Here is an 18,352-nt window from a genome sequence, read left to right on the forward strand (position 1 = left end):
CACCCCTTTTTATTAGTTCATGGGGAACCCTGAAGGAACTTTTATCAGTTTCACCATTTGATCGATTTGAACAACCTAAACAATGCAAGCGTAAGGCATTTTTCATGCGAGCAATGCACCTTCTCCGTACAAACGTTTTGTCAACTGAGCTTTGGTAGACCACCAGCTAAAGTTCTGAATAACTAATGAGGCAATGTGATGTCACATGAAACCCAGCAATACTGGGTCTGAGCATCTCCAAAATGGCATGTCTTGTGGGGTGTTCCTGGTATGCAGTGGTTAGTACGTACCAAAAGTGGTCCAAGGAAGGACAACCGATGAACCAGTGACAGGGTCATGGGTGTCGAAACCTCATTGACTCGCATGGGGCACGAAGGCTAGCCCATATGGTCCAATCCCACAGAAGAGCTACTGTAGTGCGAACTGCTGAAAAAGTTAATGCTGGCTAAAACAGAAAGGTGTGGGATTGAACCATAATGTTATAGCTGATTGGTGTATATTCTGAAAAAATACAGCCAGTTATTTAAAATCTTGCTTCGCCTGAGCAGCTTCCTGAACACACACTGAGTTGGTCAAACTGGTAGTTTATCTTTACCCCACCCCCACCCCCTGGTAACTTAGTTTCCAGCTTCCTTATTACTGAAGTAAACTGATCAGTAAATGTTTGAATACAATGTACCTTTAGTAGTGCTAGTTCAATAACTGTTTTCAGTAACTTGGATTTAGCATCTGGCAAAGATATCATACCAGTTTGACCAGTTCTGCCTGTGTTTTGTCAACTGGGAGGTAGCATGGCCGTTCAAACTGGATTTTTCAGCAGGGACATGAATACACTTGTGTTTATTACCTCATCAAATTCCTCTAGCCATTTTACAGGCATCTTAATAGCTGTTCCATTGCTTGTGTCAAACATTTGAGATGCAAATTATTCCCAATGGCCCAAAATTTATACTTCCTCCAGAGCACCATATGGCACATATGCCTAGAGCAGACTGTCCACCAAAATCAGTACATGGATAAGGAGAGGATTAGTCATAGAAGCAATCAAGAGTCTGGAGATATCCATAGCTCAGATGGGAGATGTTCAGGGCACAAATACAGTAAAGGCCGGACACTCTCCAAACCTGGGCTTTATGGAGGCTGCAAGTCATGAACCATATTAAATCCTTTTTGCTAAGAAGTGTGTTGGAGACTCAGCTAAGATGTGGAACAAGGTTCTCAGCTCTGATGACACCAAAATTCTACTTGTTTGTCTTTTGGATTGTATGTCTCCCAAAAACCTGAAATTGATCATACCATCAGTGAAGCATGGTGGTGGTAACATTGTATTACGAGGATGCTTTTCATCAGCAGGTAATGGCAAAATGGTCAGCGTTGAAGGTGAGAGGGATGGAACCAAATACAGGATAATATTAGAAGAAAACCTGAAAGTGCAGCAGAGGTTCCATAAGCATCAAAAACCCTAAATACAGTGTCTTGCACAAGTATTCCTCCCCCTTGGTGTTTGTCCTGTTTTGTCACATTACAAGCTGGAATTAAAATGGATTTTTGGGGGGTTAGCACCATTTGATTTACACAACACTTTAAAGGTGAAAATTGTTTTTTATTGTGACACAAACAATAATTAAGATGAAGAAAACAGAGATCTGGAATGTGCATAGGTATTAACCCCCCCCCCCCAAAAAGTCAATACATTGTAGAGCCACCTTTTGCTGCAATTCCAGCTGCGAGACTCTTGGGGTATGTCTCTATTAGCTTAGCACATCTAGCCACTGGGATTTTTGCCCATTCCTCAAGGCAAAACTGCTCCAACTCCTTCAAGTTAGATGGGTTGCATTGGTGTACAGCAATCTTCAAGTTATGCCACAGATTCTCAAATTGGATTGAGGTCTGGGCTTTGATTAGGTCATTCCAAGGCATTTAAATGTTTCCCTTTAAACCACTCCAGTGTAGCTTTAGCAGTATGTTTAGGGTCATTGTCCTGCTGGAACTTGAACCTTCGTCCCAGTCTCAAACCTCTGGCTGACTCAAACAGGTTTTCCTCCAGAATTGCCCTGTATTTAGTGCCATCCATCTTTCCTTCAGTCCTGACCAGCTTTCCTGTCCCTGCAGATGAAAAACATCCCCACAGCATGATGCTGCCACCACCATGCTTCACTGTAGGAATGGTGTTCTCAGGGTGTTGGGTTTGCGTCACACATGGCATTTCCCATGATGGCCAAAAAGATCAATTTTAGTCTCATTTGACCAGAGAATCTTCTTCCATGTGTTTGGGGAGTCTGCCACATGCTGTTGGGCAAACTCCAAATGTGTTTTCTTAAGCAATTCGTTTTTTTTCTGGCCACTCTTCCATAAAGCCCCACTCTGTGGAGAGTACAGCTTAAAGTGGTCCTATGGACAGATACTCCCATCTCCGCTCTGGATCTTTTTCTCTTTGGTGTCTTTGTTGCATCTCTGATTAATGCCCTCCTTATGAGTTTTGGTGGGCAGCCTTCTCTTGTCAGGTTTGTAGTGGTGCCATATTTTGCTATAATGGATTTAATGGTGCTCCGTGGGATATTCAAAGTTTGGGATATTGTTTATAACCCAACCCTGATCTATACTTCTCCATAACTTTGTCTCTGACCTGTTTGGAGGCTCCTTGGTTTTCATGTTGCTTGCTTAGTAGTGTAGCAGAGTCAGGGTCCTTCCAGAACAGGCTGATTTATACAGACATCATGTGACAGATCATGTGACACTTTGATTGCACACAGGTGGATCTTAATCAACTAATTATGTGACTTATGAAGTGAATTGGTTGGGCCAGCTCTTATTTAGGGGTTTTATATGAAAGGGGGTGAATACCTATGCACACTCCAAATTTGTTTCTTCATCTTAATTATTGTTTGTGCTGCAATAAAACAATGTGCACCTTTAAAGTGGTCGGCATGTTGTGTAAATCAAATGGTGCTAACCCTCCAAAAATCCATTTTAATTCCAGCTTGGAATGCAACAAAACAGGACAAACACCAAGGGGGATGAATACTTTTGCAAGACACTGTATACTTCCAAAGAGCTCACGAACATTCTCCAGCCTATCTGACTGAACTGAATGGACAAAAATACTGTATCAGGATCCAGATGTGCAAAGATAGAGACATACCCAAGAAGACCAGCCAAAGGGAAAAGCAAGAGACAATACATGGACAAATAATAATATAACAGAACTCGGTTCTCTTTTTGAAAATGCTTTATTCAACTACTGAACCACTATAAATAGCCTACAATAATGCCAAGCCTATTACAAATATAGCATGATAGAAAACAGCTCCATAAAGGGATCTTGAACACAACTCTTCAACCTTTTGCTATCTTGTTCGTTTTGTTTAGCAACAAAAAAACCATAAAACAAGTTTCTTAAAAAACTACTTAGTGTTAATGAAATGATCGCGATAACAAAAGCAACTTGAACGCACGACACCTTTGCGTCCACACTCATTAAAACTGGCCGGCTTGTATCTATTATATTAGCAAGGAAAAAAAACAAACATAAACCATCTTTTTTTCTTTTTTTTTCAGACTAGCTTTCATGCTATAGAACACTTTGGCAAAACAGTTAACAGAAAAAACAAAAAACAAAAGGCGTATATAAAGGAAGAGAAAAACATTGAGTTCAAATATATTATAGGAATTCTTCTTACTTCATACACAAAACAATGCATTGTATATATTAAATATATCCTGATGGTTTCGGTCATCATAAAAGATTCAAATAAAGGCAAAAAGAAGCATGTGGGAAGGGGAACATGCAAACATACAAAAGGGTGCTCGTGCCACACACACACACACACACACACACACACACACACACGGGCAACTTCATCAAGTTCAGAGGCTAGGGTTAGTGTGTGTGTGTACATGAGTTTTTTTTTTTTGCGTCGCCAGTGTGACTCAGTCTTAACACACAGGTTATACTCAATAAAACACAATCTGTCAAAATAATAAGCTAAAGCTAAAACTTGACATAAAAAAAACCCCAAAAACATGGAAATCCTTCACCTTTAGTACGGAAAAGAGAGAGAGAGAGAGAACGAAAAAGGAGATGAAACCACTGTTGACTACATGATGTGTGTTAATGACAAAACATGGTTGTTATAAATAGACAAAGTGGCCGCTTGATGTCTACACACACTTTAAGGCTTAAAAATGATCTCCTACTACATCAAGGCACTGAGACCTCACCATCCAGTCATCAAGCACAGATAGGTTTTTTTTTTGGTTTTTTTTTTTTTTTTTTTGTCCAAAAGGCACTATTGGGAGAAACAAAAAACCCTGATAGAACCATACACATACACTCCACATACACTCACACCTTCATTTTCTGCTGACTGCTGGATAAATTCTCAACATGACCATCTTAGGGTATCGAAAATGCTAGCGTTTTCAGAATCATTTCAGAATGCTGCTCAGAAAACGAACTGCATTATGGGTTCGACACTAAACCCCAATAAAACTGCACTGTAAGAACACAAAGACTATTCAACACTGCTGCTGCTGCTGTAATCATCAAGGCTGCTTAGGCTCATCCCAGAACTCACAATAAGCTCATAGTGAACAACCCTTGGTACTGTCAGACTTTTCCGCTTGTATCCTGCAATCTGGAAGAGGATCTATTCCCTTTGGAAGAAACTGGTCCGTTCCTTCATCACGAAGAGTAAAAGTAAAGCACTATCACTATATACAGTACAAAGGATTTCGACGGATGGATGGATGGATGGACGTCTAGTATTTGGGACAGATCTTTATAGACGGAATGATACTGATATGTGTAGAACCTTTTTTTTTTCACGTTCATTCCAGTGTAGAGGATTTTGAATGAAACCGTATGAAAAGGCATTGTACTATAATATAGACGAATACAAAAATGTACAAAAAGAAAAATAGCCCTTGTACATGTTTGTTCACTTTTACGTACAAAATGTCCTAGAAAGCTCATTTGAATACATAAACAGCGAATACAAATCATTCTATTAAACTGAGCACTGATTTGAGTGAATGTGCCAGATAAAGGGGAAATCTACAATCACGCCACAAACCTGTTGAGTGACTATTGCTTTTTAAAAAAAAATAAAAAATAAAAATAAGACAAGGCCATGAGATACAGTAATATATTAAGGCTATGGGTTAAGCTGAGCGCACGAGTTAATATGCTGTGGAACGTCATGTTTAATACGTGGCATCTGGTTAAGTACTGAAAAAAAACAACAATCCGTCAAAAGTCACTTAAGGTGTTTACAGTACGTGCCATGACCCCAGTGACTCCAGTCACCTCCATGCTCACTTTCCTGTTGCCCCAGTGGTCTAATATCGGTTCTGAGCCCCCATGAGTTAAATGTCGAAGCTTACTTCATGGCCACAGCTTATAAAATTTTTTTTTCAAAAACCACCAGCAGTCTTGTAGTAATCAGTAATCGTTAATAGTATTATCATTATTATTATTTTACAAATTGTAATACATTTTTAATATATTTGTTAATCTAAATCTTCAAGCTCTGTCAAGTGAAAGTGTGAATCCTGGAACTCTTAATCTGATTAAAGTTTTATATAGTACAAAAGGCACATCATGAAAACGTTCTTCAGTCTCAATTTAACATTCAGAAATGCCAAAAAGAAAAAAACAGCCTGCAAATCCAAAATGGTGGGTTGGTCCGACAAATAAATGCTGTTTCAGATTTTCACAATGACCAACACACATTTGAAAAATACTTTAGTTTAAGGAGGTATTGCAGTTTGTTACAGTATAAACGTGATATACACAGGCTACGGAGTATGTGTGTGTGTGCTTAAACACGGTGGCTAGCCATTGTCTTCGTTCCCGTGTTACATTTTTTAAATAATTATTACTGTTTTGGCTTTGTCTCCAATTTCCAGGGTTTTTTTTTTCCTCAAGATACTCAAAATACACACATTAAAATGTCAAGTGCGTGCATTAAAGCATTGAAAAACCTTTAAACAAACAACAGTGAACTAAATGGGCATCACATGTGCCACCACAAACAATAAAATGATGAGAAAGGAAAATTAATATAATATAATATAATATAATATAATATAATATAATATAATATAATATAATATAATATAATATAATATAATATAATATAATATATTTAACAATTATTTGCGTGAGGCAGATAATTGTTTTAGTATAAATACACAGGTGATTATTTAAAAAATTCGTACTAAAAGAAATTTATTTCAAACTTCAAAAGCGGTATGTAAATGTAATAAAGGCGCGGCGCAGACTTGTGTCACTTATCTACGCGGAGTCACGTAAAATACTTTGTTTTGAAATCAATAAAATAAATCCCAATTCCGCTTTATCTTTGAATAGTTTTAGACCAAACTTCGTAGCATCTTTAATGCGTTTAGGAGCAGCGTTTTCTTTCATCATTTGTAATTCTTCCTCGCTTACGGTGACGTCGCGATCGGCCTCCATTTTGCCGAGTCGCTCGAGGTGATTATCAAGAAATAACCCGAATCTCTCGACCAATCAGCACGCACGATTTCCTATAACCACCTGTGTATTTATACTAAAATACAACATAATATAAAATGGAAAGCTCTAAAAGCATTAGTCAGGTATTATTACTCAGGCAACCTAGTGGTTAGGATATGAAACATCTTCAAAAAAAAAAAAACACAACACTTGGAATCCAGTTTGTGTGTTAAAACATCCAAACATGTCCATAAAATTATCCTTCAGTGGTCACTTAGGTCTCTGCTCAGCAGTTTTGCACATTTTCTTCCTTTCATATTTAAAAAAAATTGCTTTCCAGGAAACAGGCATATTAAAGGCTTTCGAGTAAATATGCCGTATTTCAGGTTGGTAGAAAAAGCTCAAACAGGAAGCATGCTCCTTCAGTATTCTTCACAGCAACACAGACAGGATGAAGGTTTCAGAAAGTTCTGGATGTCTGGAGTGTAAAGCGCTAAAAGTAGTATTTAGGTACTGGATATAAATAAAGACAATAGGTTTAATTCAAGGTTGAGTTCTGCTGACTTTAGTGCCATTTTATTTTTTCATTTTGAGATCTTTGACTTGTTTGCAGGAAGGAATCTTACAGAAATAGCAAATATGAATGCCTGTCTTGTACGTTCGTGTACAAGGTTTCCTTTTATCGTGCAGTTTGGAAGGTAGAACAAGCTACATCCTGGCACTTTGTGCTTAAGGCACGTAGAATCAGTCGAGATTAATTAGTGCAAAAAAAAAAAAAACCTATTTCGACATAGCAACCAAACCTTGGAGTAAGTGATGCATCAGCACATAAGGTACTCAGTCAAAAAAAAAAGAAAATAAAAAAAAAAAAGATGGGCTTCGGATATTTTTTGAACCAAAAAAGGTCATCTTGCATCTTTGACTCAAAGGCAACTCTTGACATGGAGCTTGAGATGAGACTGCATCAGTAGATATGCTAAAGAACAAGGTTTCCTCTTCAGAGAGATGACAAGAACTTGCACGCGTGCGCGCACACACACACACACACACACACACACACACACACACACACACGTGCGCGCACATCTCAGCAGGCCACAAATGGTGGTGTTTCCAGTCCTTGTCAGTTCGTTATCGTTATCAGTCCACGAAGACTCAATCATGCATCGGGTTGCGCTGAAGTCGGATCTTGTGCTTGACTGAATGTGTACAGAATGTGATCAGTAGTTCTAGACAAGGTCAGTGTTAAGTGAGTCAAGGTCAGTGCGTTTCATAATCTATGTCTAGTGGTTACAGCAGGTCTGGCAGATCTCAAGCATGCAGCTAGCCTTTAAAAGGGAACTGAAGTCATTTTTAAACTTGCTTTATTTCTTAATTAACGTGTTATTCAATTACGTTTGCGGTTTTAGTAACCTTATATCGTGACTCGTATTGGCAACTAACTGCAATTAAATATTATACTTATCGGCCTATTTGGTTTGTAGCCATGTTGAATTTAGTTCGTTTGGTCCACGGCAGGCGTCGCTTATCCGCGCGATCTTCACGAGACTTGTGCGAGACTTCGAAACGTGAAGTGTCAGCCAGGTGTCGGTGCCGCCATTTTGAAAACTGTTTTCCAAACAAAATCTTGCACAAAAACGAGTTTATATGACGATTATTGCCTACTTTTTTCAAACTTTCCTGATTGCTATCAAAATAAAACAAAACTTCCAATTTGATTACGTCAGCATTCGAAAGAGGGCGCGCGCGTCTTTTGACAACGTTGGCAGATGTTGGTCACTTTCCCTGTGTCCGAAATCCCTCCCTACTCACTATATAGTGAGGACGCCATTTTGTAGTGCTGTCCGAAACCTTAGTGAGGATTATTTACACCCTATATAGTGCACTCAAAGTATCCCACAATGCATCATGAAAAGTAGTGGACAACGATGGTCACTAACCAAAGCAGTATATCCCATCATGCATTGCGGTCACGCTGAAAGAAATCAAATTAAAAGTCTCAAAAGTGATTTAATAAAAGGCAGCGGCAAAGAAGAAAGCATTCAGCCTTGATTTAAAAGAAGTGAAAGATGCAGCTAGTTTGTATTGATTAATGTGGGAAATGTGCTCAGTATAATATGGATTTATCACAAAAACACATGCATGTGTTTATTATTTTGAAACCCACCAGCCGGCTGATCTCTGGCACGTTTTAATTGTGCGACAGTAATGACGTAAATACCAGCGCGACGGACTAGTGTCCGAAAGCATTTTTTCATTTTACCAATGAGCTCACTGTATAGTCCTCTATATATGTAGTAATTCCCTATGTAGGGAGTAGGGAGTAGTGAACAAGTGAGCGATTTCGGACACAGGGTTTGATTTCCGCTGTACGTTTTACTTCCGTCCTACGATGTCTCGCACAGGTCTCAGCAAATCTTGTTTATGGCCATTGCTTTGACATCTGGACTGATATATTATAGAGCGTATTTCAAACACTCATAACTTGCTATAGCAGCGACAAAATAGCTGTCAGAAACGCATTCCTATATTTAATAAAATGAGATAAATAGAATTTTGCTAATAAAAAAATGCCTTCAGTTCTTCTTTAAAGACACTATACACCATTGTCCTGGGTAGCTGTTTTTGGTAAAACTTCTACAAAGTTCATTAACAAAAATTATAACAATGCATCATAACACTCTAATAATGTTCATTCATTCATCTTCAGTAACCGCTTTATCCTCGTCAGGGCTGCGGCAGATCCGGAGTCTATCCATGCAAGGTAGGAATGCACCCTGCACACACACACACACACACACACACACACACCACCCATTCATACCTAGGAGCAATTTATTTTCGCCAATCCACCTACCGCAATGTTTTTCTAAGATGGGAGAAGGAACCCGGACAACCCAGAGGTTTGGTGCTTTGCTGCGCACGGCCTAAACCAGAATCGGCCTCAACTAGTAAAATAATCCAAGCTTCCAGTGTTTTCAAACATTGGTACTGTGTCTTTACATTTTTTTTACAGACTAATCTAGAATGAATTAATTTTCAGTTCCATTCCAAACATCATCATCACGTCTTACGTCTTTTTTCTAATTAGGAATAATGAGGTGTATTCGCTTTACTTGAAACACTCCGTCATGACATTTTACACGTTAGTAATGTTTCTATAATGGTTCTATAATACAGCCATTTTAGGATAATGTGCTGGGCATTTATTAGTTAATTTGTTTGTGCAGTAGAGCACACAGCATTGTGAGGGTTGTCAAAAAAAATGCGTCGAACATAATTAAAGCTTTATGATGCGTCATGATTTAGGAATGAACAGAAATAGAAAGTGGTACACACATTCAGGTTAGGTGTGAAACGAGTTCTGCACGAGTTTTACACTGGAGTGTAGGTTAGAGTTTGAGTTTGGTCTTTTGTTATGTACTGTACTGTATGCGCTTAACATTTTTTTGGGTTTTTTTTTTTTTGGTCAGTAGATTTAATCTAAGTCCTTTATTCTCAGATCAGTCAACGGCCTTCATGCTGTGTTTTGGGTCAAAGGGCATCTCAGTAGGTCTGGTACACGTCATGGATAGGCACTTGGAAGGTGGCAGCGGGGAAGGTTTGGGGCACGTAGCCAGCATACCCTCCGTATGCAGCAGCTGCAGCGGCTGCGTTCTTCTGCAGTGCTGCCAGGGCGGCTGTGTTGGCGTGAGCAGCGATGGGCACGTAGCTCGCACCGTACAGACCAGCAGCCGCAGCAGCAGGGATCCGCGGGACATTATGAGCCACAGCGTATACAGGAGTGATGGGACGACCCTGACAGAAAGAGTAAGAAAAGAAAAAAACCCACAAGTGTGTGAATTAATTTTGATTTGAGCACAAAAATATCTTCCAATCAATGCTGTTCACCAGTGAACACTTCTACGCAAAGGTTATTTCATTTTTAAGTTATTTCATTAACCCTTTGGGGTCAAGAGCTTCACCAGCAAAGCTTAACGGGTTTAGAATGAGTAGGCCATGTATTTAGATAAATATCTTCGCAAGTATTTTTTTTTAATCATAAAAGAATGACAAACATATTGACAGGAACTTTATACTTTACACTTTCCTATGTGCCCACTGCCAAATAATATTATAGTTTTTAAATTACCTAAATTAGATGAAACATAAAACTTGTCACCTTCCTCAGTCACGCCAGAGTTGGAGCACTGAGAGCTCATTTTACACATTCATAAAAAGACTGTTCACATGGTAACGGCATGATAATCACTTTCACTCTTTCGGTTTCAATTGGTGTCTTTTTTGCCGTGGGAATGCCCACCGTAAACAGGATAAAATCTGTCAGACATAATTTAGGTTATTTGGAGGTAAAACTTGTTGCGAGATGGCACGTGGTTTTATGCGCTTCGGATGATTCAGGACAGCGATTCAATTCATGATTCAATTCATGATTCAGGACAGCAATTCAATTCAATCTTGAGAACTGCAACACTGATGATGAGTGGTGTTTTTTTTCCTTTTTTTTCCCTTCGACTCGATACAGACAAAGATCAACTCAAGTAAGTATAAATATCCCATCTGATTATTATTAGCGGATCGGTTGATATGCGTGCGCTGTAGTGTATACACAGGAAAAATGACTGAGCAGTTTTTCCAGAGTTAAAAGTATTTTCCTCAAAAATAGTTAATTTTGCTCTATTTTGAGTTTAGAGAGTAAAATTTGGAGTTGGAGTGGGAGCAAAATTACAGAGTAACTGTGTAACAGAGTAACAAAGTTGTACAAGTAAAATAGTACAAGAATAGTATATACTGAATAGAGTCAAATACCAAAATAAAGTCAAATGCCAGATAAATGAAGCTGCTGTAAAAAGCAGTTTTAGAACTGTGTTGGAATGTGTGAAAAAACATGACCTTACCCATTGTGACTTGACCTGATGAGATTAAGAGTTGGCAGTGGGAGGGGTTTTCACTCTTCTTATTGAATGGAATGGAAATTTTTACCCTTCTCACTGAATAGCCCTCCCACTGCCAACCCTTTATCCCAAAACAATAGGACATAACTTTTTTGATGGCCAGTTAATTGTCCAAATCAATGGAGCAGATTTAAGTTTTTGTGCTTGATCCATTCCTAAGCCTGAACAGAATCACCTCAAGTGATCAAAACGGTTCGACAGAATGGGTAAGGTCATGCTTTTTTCACACATTCTAACACAGTTCTAAAACTGCTTTTTACAACATCTTCATTTATCTGTTATTTTTTTAGTACAATCATGACATACATACTACATAGATATTATTGTAGCTGAACTTGTGTTGAATACAAAAAAGTCACATGACTTTGAAGATACTGCTTAGATTTGTTGAAATTGACAACAAAATCAGAGCATGCCAAAATCATTAGAGTGCCAGAAAATACCCTCAGACCCCAGCAGGTGAAGGAAGCCATGGCCTAATGATTAGAGAAGCAGCTTTGGCACCAAAAGGTTGCTGGTTCGATTTCTCGGACCAGCAGGAATGGCTGAAGTGCCCTTGAGCAAGGTAATCAGGCTGCTCTGGGTATGTTGTACGTTGCTCTGGATAAGAGCATCTGCTAAATGCCTGTAATGTAATTTGAGCACATATTAACCTAGGAACATATCAGCATGGAAAATTTTTCCACAGGATCTTAATTACACAGGTCAACAGAGTCCATGTTGATGCTTAAATAAGCCTTTATCTTGATAATGCAAAAACAGGCCAATAAAAGCGATATAATTATTGCCCAATATCATGTTCAGAAGTGGGTATCCTGCTGATCAAGACTGATTTGGTTTGACCGAGGAAAACAACCAAAATGTTAGTTTTATCTTGATTGTTAGCGATATCAAGAGTATGTCTGGAAGTCAAGGAAATATTTTCACTTGCCAAGAAATCCACCCTATGATTGGTGTCTCTTCAAGTTAAAGACATGATGTGACAGGTATGGACCTGTTGAGGTGTTTGAGTATTTCGTGACCACTGATTACAAGACACCAAAGTTGTGGCCATTAACTCTGTAACTTGAGCCCATGATTTAATATGTTCAGTACAGAGCTTCATTCTTACACTCCCCGGCCTCTAGTTAATAATTATTGGTGGCCAGCAATATGGGCCTGCGGCACAGTGCCCAGGGGCACTAACCACTCACAGCCAGTGGGGGGGCACCACATGACAGAAACTTTAAAAATATTTTTTGTGAATGTTTGTACACTTAAAATGGTTATACACTTGACATTGTTAAATAGTCATATATAATTCATTACGAACACTAATTTCATAAGAACAACAACAATAATCATAATTCTGAGCAAGAGTGGCCTATGTGACCATTAACCCCCCTTTCCTCAAACTGTCAGTTGAGCCAGTCCACCTACGGTGAAATGTATCAATTTTTTAAAAACCGCGGTAGAAATGAAAAATGGACAGACATAAATTGAGTGGTTGTGCGAAGAGAAAATTAAAAAAAGAGAAAGACTCCAGGCGTGTAGCTGCAATTAAAAATGTTCCAGTGTTAGATCGTTTTTTTATAAAAACATTGACAACTGCTGTCACTACCAGCGCTGAAGCCGAAGCTAGTGAAATCAGCGATGCTAGTGAGGGAGATGGCCCTGCTAGCACTAGCTGGGGAGATGCTACAACCACAGCCAGTGTTAGCCGAGGGGTCGGCGACGACGAGGATCCCCTTGAGGAAGATGGGAGCGAGGGAGACCCGTACTGGATGTTATTTGAATTTATATTTCGAATTGAGACATTTGATTATGTTGCCTAGATCGATGCTATTTTAAATGATACACATTTTGAATTGGCACATTTGAATATGCTGTATTGTATATAGATGGATGCTGTTTAAATTGCTGATGCTGTTTGAATTGATACACATTTTGAATTGAGACATTTTAATATGGATAGAATAGAGTATGGATGCTTTGAAGGTTTTTATTGAGACATACAAATATATGCTGCTCATTTTTGAATGACATTTCAATATGCCTCCATGCATATCGTTGGTTGTTTTCAGTGAATTTGATGGGCTGATGTAGCCTACTTAATACATTTTCAATGAGGAAGAATGACCTTGTTTATGTGTACTATTGTTTATGTATATGCTACTATTTTTGACAGCAAAGGGCAAGGTTTGTGAGTGTGTGCAGGAGGTTACTGAACGCGTGCGCGCAGGGTGGTGGTGGGGTGGGGGGGCACTTGAGGTATAGTGCCCAGGGGCACCGCATTGGCTTAATACGGCACTGGTGGCCAGACCTTACTAAAAATAGCCACCATGCCATCTCTGTCATTCATAGACAAAACCTAAAACCAGTATTTTAATGTTCATTAAAGCTGTTGAGCATTATCCCTGTATGCCCTGTGTTTTCATGTTGTACCTGAAAGGGTGGAGGTGTTGAGACAGCAGGAATGACGGCAGCAGTTGAAGGAGCAGCAGAATGCTCATGTTGGATGGTGAGGGGATTGATCAAATGCTCCACTTGGTGTATTTTTCCTTCCTCTACCAGTTTAGTAGCAGCGGGTGCAGCAGAGAACACAGTGGGGTACTGCGCACTGAGAGCTGGCAGAGCCACTACACCCACACACACACACACACACACACAAGACATGGTTTTATATATAGAACTTTATATAAAACTCTTCAATAAGCTCTCTAAATAAGATATCAGGGGTGGACAAATCAGTAGCCCAAAACAATCAAATTGTGTTTTTGTTTTTTGTTTTTTTAAATTCACAACTTACCACAACCTATGGTGCCCCCTAAGGGTTACGGTGGGGATAATTTTTTGGAGCTACTTTTGCATTCCATCACAATACCTCGCATCGCAATAAGTGTTAGAGTTAACACAAAAATATTGTGAGGGAAAGCAAAAGTAGGTCTAAACAAACAAACAAATCCCCACCATGACCATTAGGGGGCGCTGTCGTTATCGTACTGACAGTAGAAATGCTTTTGTGAGGCAGATTAATTAGTGTGTGATCGCAGATGAACTTTTCAGAATCAGGTATGTGGAAACACCGATGAAGCCGAGCAAAATAAAACACAGGACAAAACGTGCATGCTTACTGTACACAGTCACTACAACATCAAACGTATGGAGAGAAAATAAAAACGCTAGCCAAACTCAAATAGTAACATCAAATCTCATCGCTGAAACAGTTTTGTCCAGGCTGCAACATGATGCACTTTCTTTGAACAAGGATAATGATCATGAACTGGGTGATTACACTTAAGTCTAGCTAGTTAATGCACTTAACTAGCTAACTAGCATGTGACATGTTATATTATGTTAGCGAACCGTGCTTTAGCGTAATTGGACGTTGGAGCTTTTATGCATGACATAAACCCACTAAAACTGTTATAGAAACCACTGTAACATACAAACTATACAAAAACAAAAAGAGAATGATAATATCCATTGTTCGATGAATTATTTGATTTATTGTTAGCAATTTTCACAGTAGACTGTGAGACTTTGCCTTGTAATATAGTCTGTTAACAACAAGCCTTAGTTTGTACGCAGTATAACGAACAAAGATTTCCGAAAGGTACAAAGTGTAACAACTGTATTCGTTCAAAAACTTGGCACGTTATGACAATTATTGTGCTGTGATTTCATGGTTACATATATCAAGGATTTTACAACGTGATTCAGCCAATCAGATTTTCGAACTGAAATGATCCGTATCATAATTATGATTAGTCCACCCCTGTTTATTGTCACACCATAATGAAGAAATGTTCCTTGCGCAAACATGATGATGAGGTTTACAGGGGTATGCGGTACGGAATGGAATGCAGCGCACCATTGTTGCAGGTTGACGATAATACAAAAGCAACTATGTACAAAGCACTAAAATACAAAGAAGCACAAAAGCAGTGGAGTGAAATAGAGAGAGAGAGAGAGAGAGAGCGAGCAGGATAATGAAAGGAAAATGGTTCAGACCTACATAACCTGTTCTTAGTTATAGCAAGTGACTTGGCTTAAGATTAACACACACACACACACACACACACACGGTTCCCCATTGTTTCAACAAACAAAAAGTCTTTTCATTCCTGGGGTTAATTTTGATTTAGGATCAGCAGGTTTAACCGACGTCACAGAAGGTGTTAGAAAAGCTCTGAGGGATCAAAATTCTCAAAAAGATGGGTGATTTCATAAGAGTGAAAAAAAGGTGATTAGCATCAAATATATTTCTACTGAGAATAGCTTGAGCAAAATGGAAAATTATTTGAAAGATCAGGAAAATGTGAAATGTGTAAGCAGCAATATTAGTGTTTCTCTACTCCACTCCATTCCACTAGGGGGCAGCAGAGCCAGACAGGTTCTCTCCTTGATATATCTCAAGATTGTATTTTGTCTTTTGTTTTGCTTTGTTTTCCAGATCATCAATTTCCAAAAGCATATAAAATTTGCCTGACGTTATGAATCCACCGTGTTTAATGTCCGCCCCTGCACTTTGGAATTGAGAGAGCAGAGAAGAGGAGCGGGATAAACTGAATATGTGTGTTCATGCTTTAAAGTGTCACACTGACTTGTGCCAGGCTTAATGCCCACGGGATTAACGGCTGCCAGCTCCAAACTGGGCATGAGCTCATATGGTTTTTCCGGCACCTTGGTCTTTCCTTCATGGTAGCGGCTGTAAATGCCTCGGCCGGCGGAATAGCCACCGAGGTACGAGCCACGGGGCCCTGGGCCTCTGTTAGTGGCTCCAGCACGCCCACGGCCTCGTACAGTACCTGCTTGAAATACAAATGACAGGGGACGTACTTCAGACACTTACACATAGAGGGCGCTGTTTGTTTCTGACACAAAACAAAAGACAGCGACATCACGGGCCCTATAAGGTGCATTTAAATTCTATTCTTATAACTCGTCTTGGGCCCCGTTATGTTTTCGTTTAATGTGATACATTCTACTTTTGTCAATCTTTGTATTTTAATTAATTCTACAAAACTCTGTTTGATTTTATAAGCTGTACCTCGCTGTATTTTTTATTTTATTTTTGGTACAATCCTGTGTCAGAGTAAGTGGGAGGGTACCGTGTTCCAGACCAGAATAAAGCACTCACTGAAGAGGAATGATAAAAGGTGAATAGGAGGTGTAGCTGAATATGTGTTAAATTGTTACATGATATGAGTGAGATTTGATTTTCATTCACATGGAGAATGGCATCAAAGATTGAGGAAATGCACTTTGGTGTGAAATCAAGGTATTTGCTCAGCCCAACAGATAAAAGATCTTACAAAACAAAAACAAAAAACAACAATAACATGGGAGTCAATAATTTGTGATTAGTATCCGGAAATGCTTTAATAGTACAGATTTCCCCCCGAGAACCAGATTCATGATCATACTGTCTCAGGCTCATGGCTGTTCATTAGCTCTGTGTAACAAAGGATGTCTAAAACCAATTATACTCAACCAGACTTGAGATTTTCTTAAAGGAACATGCCCCTGAAACATGCTAACATGTTACGCCACTTTGAATAATGGTGAATAGTCACATACAGTGTCTCGCAAAAGTATTCATCCCCCTTGGTGTTTGTCCTCTTTTGTTGCAGTACAAGCTGGAATTAAAATGGATTTTTGGAGGGTTAGCACCATTTGATTTACACAACATGCCGACCACCTTTAAAGGCGCAAATTGCTGTTTTATTGTGAAACAATAATGAAGATGAAAAAACAGAAATCTGGAGTGTGCGTAAATATTCACCCCCTTTCGTATGAAACCCCTAAATAAGAGCGGGTCCAACCAATTTACTTCATAAGTCACATAATTAGTTGATTAAGATCCACCTGTGTGCAATCAAAGTGTCACATGATCTGTCACATGATGTCTGTATAAATCAACCTGTTCTGGAAGGACCCTGACTCTGCAACACTACTAAGCAAGCAACATGAAAACCAAGGAGCCTCCAAACAGGTCAGAGACAAAGTTGTGGAGAAGTATAGATCAGGGTTGGGTTGTAAAAAATATCCCAAACTTTAAATATCCCACAGAGCACCATTAAATCCATTATAGCAAAATGGAAAGAATATGGCACCACTACAAACCTGACAAGAGAAGGCCGCCCACCAAAACTCACAGACCGGACAAGGAGGGCATTAATCAGAGATGCAACAAAGACAACAAAGAGAACACTGAAGGAGCTGCAAAGATCCACAGCGGAGATGGGAATATCTGTCCATAGGACCACTTTAAGCTGTACACTCCACAGAGTGGGGCTTTATGGAAGAGTGGCCAGAAAAAAGTCATTGCTTAAGAAAACACGTTTGGAGTTTGCCCAACAGCATGTGGCAGACTCCCCGAACACATGGAAGAAGATTCTCTGGTCAAATGAGACTAAAATTGATCTTTTTGGCAATCATGGGAAATGTGGCACAAACCTGAGAACACCATTCCTACAGTGAAGCATGGTGGTGGCAGCATCATGCTGTGGGGATGTTTTTCATCTGCAGGGACAGGAAAGCTGGTCAGGACTGAAGGAAAGATGGATGGCACTAAATACAGGGCAATTCTGGAGGAAAACCTGTTTGAGTTGGCGAAAGGTTTGAGACTGGGATGAAGGTTCACGTTCCAGCAGGACAATGACCCTAAACATACTGCTAAAGCTACAATGGAGTAGTTTAAAGGGAAACATTTAAATATCTTGGAATGGTCTAGTCAAAGTCCAGATCTCAATATAGTTGAGAATCTGTAGCATAACTGAAGACTGCTGTACACCAACACAACCCATCTAACTTGAAGGAGTTGGAGCAGCTTTGCCTTGAGGAATGGGCAAAAATCCCAGTGGCTAGATGTGCTAAGCTAATAGAGACATACCCTAAGAGACTTGCAGCTGGAATTGCAGCAAAAGGTGGCTCT

At 39.4% G+C, this 18,352-nt stretch overlaps 1 protein-coding gene across 5 annotated transcripts in view; it reads right to left on the reverse strand.

Annotated features, from left to right (window-relative positions):
- Positions 1-3,211: 3,211 nt before the first annotated feature.
- The window catches only part of rbm47 (RNA binding motif protein 47), a 63,458-nt gene continuing 48,317 nt past the window's right edge, over positions 3,212-18,352 (reverse strand). For 3 of the 5 annotated variants that reach the window (XM_060916549.1, XM_060916550.1, XM_060916551.1), the window contains exons 4-6: positions 16,020-16,226; positions 13,858-14,051; positions 3,212-10,276 (exon numbers count right to left, since the gene is read on the reverse strand). In XM_060916549.1, the coding sequence (XP_060772532.1) occupies positions 10,025-10,276; positions 13,858-14,051; positions 16,020-16,226 (653 nt within the window). In that variant the 3' untranslated portion in view covers positions 3,212-10,024. The remainder of the gene's footprint in view (positions 10,277-13,857; positions 14,052-16,019; positions 16,227-18,352) is intronic. The other 2 variants (XM_060916552.1, XM_060916555.1) reach the window with 2 other exon arrangements.

Source organism: Neoarius graeffei, chromosome 3, assembly GCF_027579695.1.
Source record: "Neoarius graeffei isolate fNeoGra1 chromosome 3, fNeoGra1.pri, whole genome shotgun sequence".
NCBI lineage: Eukaryota > Metazoa > Chordata > Actinopteri > Siluriformes > Ariidae > Neoarius > Neoarius graeffei.